A 9,362-nucleotide genomic window follows, 5' to 3' on the forward strand; every position below is an offset into this window, starting at 1 on the left:
GACAAACTGAACCGGGTTTTCTCTAAAGGGGGCGTAGCAAATATCAAAATTATTGTCATAGGCGGTCAGGGAAAAAGGGACTACAAGGCTTGGAACTTCACAAAGAGTGGGCATTTTACAGTCCGCTCAGCATATCATCTTGGTATGTCGCTCAAGGCAACCAAAAGGGAGCAGGCTTCAGGATCCTCATCTGTGGCTGATCATAAGAGTTGGAATGAGTTGTGGAGTGCAGACTTGCAGAATAAGATAAAAATACATGCATGGCACATGCTATCTAATGGTCTGGCGGTTGGTATGGAGCTTCACCGACGGAAAATCAAGCCTGGAATCTTCCGTGCCGCGTGTGGCAGGGAGGAGACCATCATCCATAGATTCTGGCGCTGTCCCCACTCACGCCATTACTGGAAGCCGCTTGGTGACACGGTGGCCGCCCCCTTAGCGGGACTGCCTGAAGGGATTGCGGCCTACAGCGGAATGAGAGCATGGGTGTTGGACCGGTTGAGCAGGACGGGGAATGAAGAAAGGGATCTGGTCTTGAGGAGCTGGTACGAGCTTTGGTTAGCACGTAATAAGGCAAGGGACACCAACCAGATGGAAGATCCAAAGTTGGTACTTCAACGAGTATTGTACCTGACGGAAGAGTGGAGGTCGAGCAAGGACACGGTGATCAAACAGTCAGTGGTAAGGGGACAGGACAAGTGGAGCAAACCTGACGATGGTTGGGTTAAAGCGAATTCTGATGGGGCGCTGGCCAAACACCAAGGATAAGGAGGAGGAGGAGCTGTTCTCAGGAACAACCATGGTGAGTTCATTGCGGGAGCGTGCCATTTTTTTCCTCTTGCTGCTGATGCGGAGACGGTGGAATTACTAGCGTGCCGACGAGCTGTTATCCTTGCCCAAGAACTAAACATCCAGAGGTTGATCCTTGAGACAGACTCACAGGTTGCCGTTCGGAAGATCTCGAGTGAGCAGAAGGATCTATCTGGCAATGGGCAAATAGTAGAAAAGTTGAAGACGCTACTCTCTACGTTTAGTGGCTTTAGAATTGCTTGGGTGCGTCGGTCTGCGAATAAAGTCGTACATATCTTAGCAAGGGAAGGTTGTAAGAATTTTCTTTGTAAGACCTGGCTTCATGTACCTCCAGAGTGTATAAGCTCGGAGATTACAGCAGATGGAGCTACGAACTTTTAATAAAGCTTAAGTCTTCCCCTAAAAAAACAATAAAATTTGAGGCTCTCAAGAGAATAGTACATTGCAGAAATGTGATAGTTTAACCTGGCTTTTTTCTAAAAAGATACTTCCTCCGTTCGGAATTACTCGTCTAAGAAATGAATGTATCTAGATGTATTTTAGTTGTAGATACATCCATTCTTGTGACAAGTAATTCTGAACGGAGGGAGTAGAAGTGAACCAATTATGATAAAGATTTCATGATCCCTTGCAACGGAAACTATAGACTGATTGTTCCATTAGAAAATCGGCGATATATGTCCCAGAAAAATAGGTGCAGATGCTCCCGGGTTTGGATAGTAAAAAAAATTTAAAATAGAAAAAAAAATCCAAGAAAATCTGAAAAAAAAATTGACGAATGCGTGACGCCCGTGTAAACTATGGTGGAGTTCGGACACATTCGAGGAGCTCGTGGAAAAAAGACAAATTTCGAACCTGTGTGAAAGTTTGAAAAAAATACACTGTTCATAGCCGATTTTGCCTTTTTTTTTTGCCACGAACTTCTTGGATGTCATTTGCCCACAAATAGTTTCAGATTTTTTCGAATTTTGACAATTTTTTTAGATTTTACTGTTCATCATGTCCAGTCTTCAAATTGAAATATCGACAGCACGCATCCTTTCTTTCTCTTCCCTGGGGAAATATCCCATCGTCTAGTCCCACCAGTCTTCCTTTTTTTTGCCTCCATCTCCTCCGGCGATGGCCGCCGGTCTCCTGCTGGTCGTCGCCGCCGCGGCCCCGCATCGCCGGAAATGCCGCCCGCGCCTGCTCCTCTGCGGCTCGGCTCCGAGGCCCTACCACAGCTGCCGCGTCTCCCTGCGACCGTGGCCGTGCGCGGCCAGGTTCGCCGCGTCAGCCTCCGGCGGTGGCGGGGGCGGGTCGGAGGCGCCGTCGGAGGGAGAGGTAGGCGGATGCGGCGCGGAGCGGACCGTCGAGGAGCTACAGAGACACGCCTCCGACGCCGACGAGTCAGAGGTTGGAATCTCCCTCCCCCTCACACCCTGAACTTCATACTTCTACCACTACCGCAGCGTTGTTAATTGCAGATTGCTTAAGTAGTACTGTATACTCATATCCTGTACAGACAGACACAGTGACACAGTGACATTACAGGACCAAATTAGGACGAAGAGAGGGAATTGGATATATAGAACCAAGCTGCACACTACCAGCTAGTTTACTACTCATGATTTGTTATTATCCCATTTGTGCCTACTTGCAGAAGGTGGAGACTAGACTTATCTCCTAGACTTGAGATAAGGACATGCAGGGAGACCAGACTAGCAGTGAAGTCAGGTCATAAGATGCTTCCGTGTTCCCCAGCTAGCTTAATTTACCATGTGAGGTCATACAATGCTTGGATTGCTCATAATGCCGGCCCTTTGCTACCTTGTGATCATCAACAACACCAGGGGCACAGCTGCGTGCATTGTCGTGGAGAGGAATGCGCTGGCTTCATTCAACGCCAGCATCATTGACTATCCTGGTGGGAGGTTACGCTCATGGCAAGGATAAAACTGCTGCAGCTAGGCCGGTGTGAGCTGCAGCAAGAAGACCGGCCATGTCGCCAAGCTGGACCTTGGTAGTTACTCCCTCAAAGGCGAGATCAGTCCATCTTTGGCCGGTTTGACCAGATTGATGCACCTCAACCTAAGCCATGGGGATTTTCGTGCCGTGCCCATCCCAGAATTCATAGGCTCTTTCAAGATGTTGAGGTATCTTGATCTGTCGCATGCCGGTTACGGCGGAACAACTCCTCCTCAACTCGGTAATTTGTCCAGACTCAGCTATCTTCATCTGGGCTCATTCAGAGTTCCTGGGATCAGTCTGGATAATTTCATGTACATGCACAGTCACACTGACACAGTGACACTACAGAACCAAATTAGGATGAAGACAGGGGATTGGATCGAACCAAGCTGCACACTACTTCTGAAAAATTCTTATTATGACAACCATGGCCACATTACATTGTTCCAGAAATGGCCACTTACAGAAGGTGGGGAAGGAAGCTTATCATATTTCAAATTTGGGGGTGTGCTTGCAGGTGGCGAAGGAACAGGCTGAACAGAGGGCGACGACGAAGCAGATGTTCGATTTGGGCAAAGGGCGTACTGGAAAGTGGTGTATAGCCACTCCATATAATTCTTGGAGGCGGCACTCTTCCTCGCGATTTGTGGTAGAATTTTGAGAATTGTGGGTCTCCTCAGCACCATCAGTCTAACCAGTTATTTTAATTTGAAACGATGAGACCGCTGGCTGGTCAGCACAAACTGCAAGCAGACAAGACAGGTATACGAGACCAGACTTGAGATAAGGACATGCAGGGAGACCAGACAAGGAGAGAAGACAAATCTTGATCTGCAATACAATGGGAGGATATACGATGCTTGAGATGCCATGGGAGGTCTGTATTACCTGGCCAGCTTAGTTTAGCTTCACAGTTTACTCCACAGCCATGGGAGGTCATACCATGCTCAGATTGCTCACGGGGTTGGCCCTATGGTGCCTCGTGATCAACTTCACCAGGGGCAAAGCTGCGTGCATCGGCGTGGAGAGGGATGCACTGGCTGCCTTCAACGCCAGCATCACTGATGCTGGTGGGAGGTTACGCTCATGGCAAGGAGAAAACTGCTGCAACTGGGGCGGTGTGAGCTGCAGCAAGAAGACCGGCCATGTCGTCAAGCTGGACCTTGGTGGTTACTCCCTCAAAGGCGAGATCAGTCCATCTTTGGCTGCTTTGACCAGATTGGTGCACCTCAACCTGAGCCATGGTGACTTTGGTGCGGTGCCCATCCCGGAATTCATAGGCTCCTTCAAGATGTTGAGGTATCTTGATCTGTCGCATGCCGGTTTTGGTGGAATAGCTCCTCCTCAACTCGGTAATTTGTCGAGACTCGTCTATCTTGATCTGGGTTCGTTTGGAGGTCCTGGGATCACTGTCAATAACTTCCGTTGGGTTTCCAAGCTGACATCCCTGAGGTATCTCGACCTCAGTTGGTTGTATCTTGCCGCTTCTGTGGATTGGCTGCAGGCAGTGAACATGCTACCATCACTCCAAGTGCTTCGCCTGAATGATGCTAGTCTTCCTGCCACCGACCTCACTTCTCTTTCTCAAGTCAACTTCACTTCCCTTACGCTGCTTAATCTGAAGAATAACGATCTGAATTCCTCCATGCCGAATTGGATTGACAAGCTATCTGCCCTCTCAGAGTTGGACATGACTAGTTGTGGGCTTTCGGGCATGATTCCTGATGACCTTGGCAAACTGACTTCACTTATGTTCATAGGGCTTGGGGACAACAAGTTGACTGGAGCAATACCAACATCAGCTAGTAGGTTGTGCAACTTGGTTCAAATCAGTTTGTCCGGGAACATCTTGTCAGGAGATATTGCAGAAGCAGCCAAGAGCCTATTTCCTTGTATGAAGCAGTTGCAGATCCTTGAACTTGCTGGTAATAACTTAACCAGAAACCTATCTGGTTGGCTTGAGGTCATGTCAGGCTTAAGAATCCTTGATCTCAGTGCGAACTCACTGTCTGGAGTTGTGCCACATGGTATTGGTAACCTATCAAGCCTGACATACTTGGATATATCCTTCAACAGATTTAAAGGCACACTATCGGAACTCCACTTTGCCAATTTGTTAAGATTGGATACTTTAGATCTAGCATCAAATTCATTCGAGATTGTAGTCAAACAAAGCTGGATGCCACCTTTTCAGCTCATAAATCTCGGACTGCATGACTGCCTTGTAGGACCAGAGTTTCCAACTTGGCTGCAATCACAAACTATAATCGAGATGACCGATCTAGGCAGTGCAGGCATCAGGGGTCCATTACCTGACTGGATCTGGAACTTCTCTTTGTCAATGACTAGCTTAAATGTCTCAACAAACAACATAACTGGTATGTTGCCTGCAAGCTTGGAGCCAGTGGCGAAGCTAGAAATTTTGTGAAGCCTGGGCAAACTTGAGCCTAAGTATAAAATAGCTCCAAACATCTGAGTTTGGTGCAAGGAGGGTGAGGGGGGCATAGGCCCCCTCGGCCTCAACATAGCTCCGCCAGTGAAATATGAAGTCAAAACATAAGCCTAGTAGTCGTGCAAATGTAATTTTTAAGTAAACTATTATATAACATATTAATGTTCAGTTTCATCGAACAGAATAAAGTTGAGACTTAGACAACATAAGTCTTAGAATGAGGCCATGCATAGGACCAAATCCCATAGGTCTCGGGGTCCCATCCACCCTTCTACTATCGGTTTCCGGGTGTGAGCCAGATGTAGAGCTTGGATTTGAATATTGCTTTGGCCATCATGTTGCTAGAAAATTCAAAATTATAGTCATCCAAATTAGCTTCCAAACGTCCTAGAAAACGCTACAAGATAAAAAAGAAGGATTTGTAGTGCAAATAAAGTACGTGTTGTGACTTGTGAGCGTGTTCAAAGTAAAGAACTTTAGAGAATAGAGACGATCAGATAAAACATACCAATAATATGCTAAAGAAAATCACGAGGGAAAATTCTTGTGGTAAGTGTGAGTGCTTGCTCTACTAACCAAATTTTACCATCTGTGAAATTCAGTAATTTCAAAATTGAAGTTAACATGTAACTATCTGAAACAAATCCATAAACCAAAGACTAGACTTTTGAGGCCGTGATCATCACCGGAGGTCAATTTTCCATCGGCTGACCTCAAAATTTAAGCCCTAAATCTACCAATTTCCAAATTAGTTAGTAGTCTTATCTGATCATCATAAAGAGGATGAGATGACGAGTTGTCGAGGATGTAAGCCGTTGCTGAAAATGGATTTGCTCTACCCAGCACTTCCTCTGCACCATGGCCTGCCTCCGCTTGTCGCCAATCTGTCTCACAATACGTACAAACGGACAGCTAAAGTGCAGACAAGGGTTGTGATTGCTCGTGTTCCTCTCAAGTAATTATTCTAGAAGAAGCAAACTTAGCACCCTATGACTGTTGAACATTATGCTTGATATAGCCAAGTTTTTTAAAAAAAGTACAAGTGTGAAAAAATAACTTACACAATATTCTGTTTCATTATTATAAAAACATCATTAAGTTTGTGTTAACTTAAATTTGCCACTATGATTGTCAATAAAATAAAATAGTAATAATTTCACCAGAAGAGATCTTAGCTGCAAATTCTCTATGTATATTATCATGCTTTTCGAAGCAAGTCGCCTCACATTTTACTTCAAGAAATCAAATTATCATGTTTAACAAATAAATAAATTTTGTCGCGTTTGGCGACTTTTTCTCTTATGCATTAGATATCTTATGGCTAACAGAATTAAATCTAAGTAATATTTTTGGTATGCACAAGATCAGATTTGAGAGATACGAGCCGAAAACCAAAAAGATTTCTGCTGATGCCATCTATTCATACGTGGCAAAATGAATGGTGATGGAGGCGTGTGGACGATCTGCAAACGCCAACACGTGTGGGCGTTAGTTTTTCCGAAAATTTAACTAGCCCATTGTTACCCCTAAAAATAAGCTAACCCATTGTTTATCACATACGTGCATACGTGGACCCTTTTTGAATCAATCGTGCATGCACTGGTGCCCAGGTAAACCACGACTAGCAGTAAAATCTGCCTATTGTTTATCATGCATGTACAATGTCTCACAGCCAACGAGCCCGGGCAAGTGCCCGGGGTGGCTGGGCGCTGGCTCCGCCCCTGCTTGGAGCAATTGACAATGCTAACAACTCTAAGCATGAGAAATAATAAGCTTCAAGGTAACATTCCAGATTTGCCGCTTAGCATCCGAGTGTTGGACCTATCCTGCAACAACTTATCAGGACCATTGCCACATAGCTTTCGAGACAAAGAATTGCATTACCTATCACTGTCAAAAAATTACATTAGTGGAGTAATCCCAACAGATTTTTGCAACATGATATCATTGGAACTGATTGACCTATCTGATAACAACCTTTCAGGACAGCTTCCCAATTGTTGGCAAAAGAAATCGGAGCTGTATGCCGTAGACTTTTCAAGCAATAACTTGTGGGGAGAAATACCATCTACCATGGGTTCTCTAAATTCCCTCATGTCACTGCATCTTAGCAAGAACAGGTTGTCAGGAGTATTGCCCACCTCATTGCAGTCATGTCAAATGTTGATGTTCCTTGATCTTGCAGAAAATAATTTGTCAGGAAACATACCAAAATGGATAGGTGACAGCCTAAAATCTCTGATACTTGTGAGGTTGGGGTCCAATCAGTTTTCTGGTGGAATACCTGAAGAACTGTCCCAACTTCCTGCTCTGCATTATTTGGATCTTTCGAACAACAAACTATCTGGCCCTGTACCACATTTTTGGGGAAATTTAACAGCCTTGCACCTGGTCAATCAAGACCAAGACAGAAGAACATCGCCTTTCCTTCAGTACAAGGTTTATGGTCTTGGGGGTGCTTACTTTTTCGTATACACAGATACCTTGGAGGTAATGACGAAAGGTCATAATTTTCTTTATGAGGAAGAAATGTACGTGATGAAGGGCATTGACCTCTCAGCAAACCTATTAAGTGGTGAGATTCCAAACGAAATAGGATTTTTATCTTCACTGATTAACTTGAATCTGTCAAGGAACCACATTGGAGGAAGTATCCCTGCTGAACTTGGGAATTTGGTGGATTTAGAGTCACTCGATCTCTCATGGAATGATCTATCAGGTCCAATTCCCGACAGCTTTGCGTCGCTAACTTCTTTGGGCTTCCTGAATTTGTCCTACAATGATCTCTCAGGAAAGATACCGTCAAGAAATCAGCTCGCAACTTTTGATAATTACTCTTTCTGGGGAAATGAAAATCTCTGCGGGCCTCCACTTGACAGAATCTGTGTACCCGAGAGTAACAAACACTGGCACCACAAACATCATCTCAGATTCGACACGCTGACATGTCTATTTACACTGCTCGGGTTTGCATTCGGAATCTCCACTGTGTTCACCACCTTCATATGCAGCGTGGTCACGAGGAAGGCTTACTTTCGGTTCACCAACAGGGTGCTCGGCAAGCTGCGGACTGCAGTGGAGATGAAGCTTAGCATCAACAGGATGATGCCAGCAGGAGGAGACCCCTCCATGGCAACACGGAGTCAGGACTCCATCACTTGCTACGAGCTGGAACAATCTTCCACTGCTATTATGTAATAAAGCGCCTTGTAATATGAATGGATAGTCTGAAGTACCCATATGCTACTATTTTCTTGTAAGAATAATAACCAGCTGAATTCTCTCTCTTGCCCCGCTGGATATTATTGTACGATCCACCTGAAACTCATTTCATAACTCATAATACACATGAAGCATGTATAATTCCTCAAGTGTCTTTGGCTTTGGTTTGACTCTGTTTATTAGGATATATGCGTTCTTCGTATTCCTGTGAACCAAACATGTACATAAAGTTTACAAAAGTTCTGGCTTTTATATCTTCTAAATAAATTCTCTGATTTGCACATGCACATCTATATCATATTCTTGTGCCTGTGCCTGTCCTTCCTATATATGCTTTCAGAATCCCGTGTAGCAAAGTCGCCCTAGTGCTTGGAAGGAGACACAAATTCTCATTACAACATCAACAACTTTGTTTGTTGAGGTTTAGTTAATTTTGAAACAATCCAGAAGTTGGCAGCACCTTTAAACAGTCAGAATGAAGGAAGCACGGGATGATTACCTGCGCAGCGAGATGGGCGGCCGGGAGGATTACCTGCGCAACGAGAGGGGCGGCCTGCACAAGGACTCCGGCGAGATCCCCCAGGGAGCGCTGACTGGCTTGGTTGCCCCCGTGGCTGGGCCGAAGAGGCCCGCAATAAAGCCCGGAAAAACAAGGGGTATGTTCCCTGCAGTATGTTGAGCTTCAGGCGCCACTGACCGGCATTTCTAAAAAAAAAAAAAGGCGCCACTGACCGGCCATCGAAATCACTAATTGAGGAGTACTCCTCGCAAAGATCACTCACATCTCCCTAAATTTTGACAAGTGGCGTGCTGCATGTGCGTCACTTATCGCAACATGGGAGTGTTGCCTCTCTTTTTTTTGGTACATCCGTTTATTCAAAATGTTTTTTGGCTCTCGTGAAGCACAACCGTGCCTCTCACGGAAGTA

At 45.3% G+C, this 9,362-nt stretch overlaps 1 protein-coding gene across 7 annotated transcripts; it reads left to right on the top strand.

Annotated features, from left to right (window-relative positions):
• The first annotated feature begins 1,861 nt into the window (after nt 1–1,861).
• On the top strand, nt 1,862–8,575 carry LOC123090546 (receptor-like protein EIX1). Of its 7 annotated transcripts, none has more exons than XM_044511857.1 (2): nt 1,862–2,205; nt 8,224–8,575. In XM_044511857.1, exons 1-2 carry the CDS (start codon nt 1,930–1,932, stop codon nt 8,302–8,304), a joined length of 357 nt encoding a protein of 118 aa, XP_044367792.1. In that variant the 5' UTR covers nt 1,862–1,929; the 3' UTR covers nt 8,305–8,575. The 7 variants fall into 7 exon arrangements, with proteins under 7 accessions (XP_044367792.1, XP_044367794.1, XP_044367793.1 ...); XM_044511859.1 differs by having other exon boundaries at nt 8,263–8,575; XM_044511858.1 differs by lacking the exon at nt 8,224–8,575 and adding an exon at nt 7,197–8,217.
• Nucleotides 8,576–9,362: the final 787 nt, after the last annotated feature.

The sequence above is a fragment of the Triticum aestivum genome, chromosome 4B (genome assembly GCF_018294505.1).
Source record: "Triticum aestivum cultivar Chinese Spring chromosome 4B, IWGSC CS RefSeq v2.1, whole genome shotgun sequence".
NCBI lineage: Eukaryota > Viridiplantae > Streptophyta > Magnoliopsida > Poales > Poaceae > Triticum > Triticum aestivum.

Bases quoted from the DNA above. Each gene is read 5' to 3' on its own strand.
- LOC123090546 (XM_044511854.1), top strand. From the start codon at position 3,689: ATGGGAGGTCATACCATGCTCAGATTGCTCACGGGGTTGGCCCTATGG.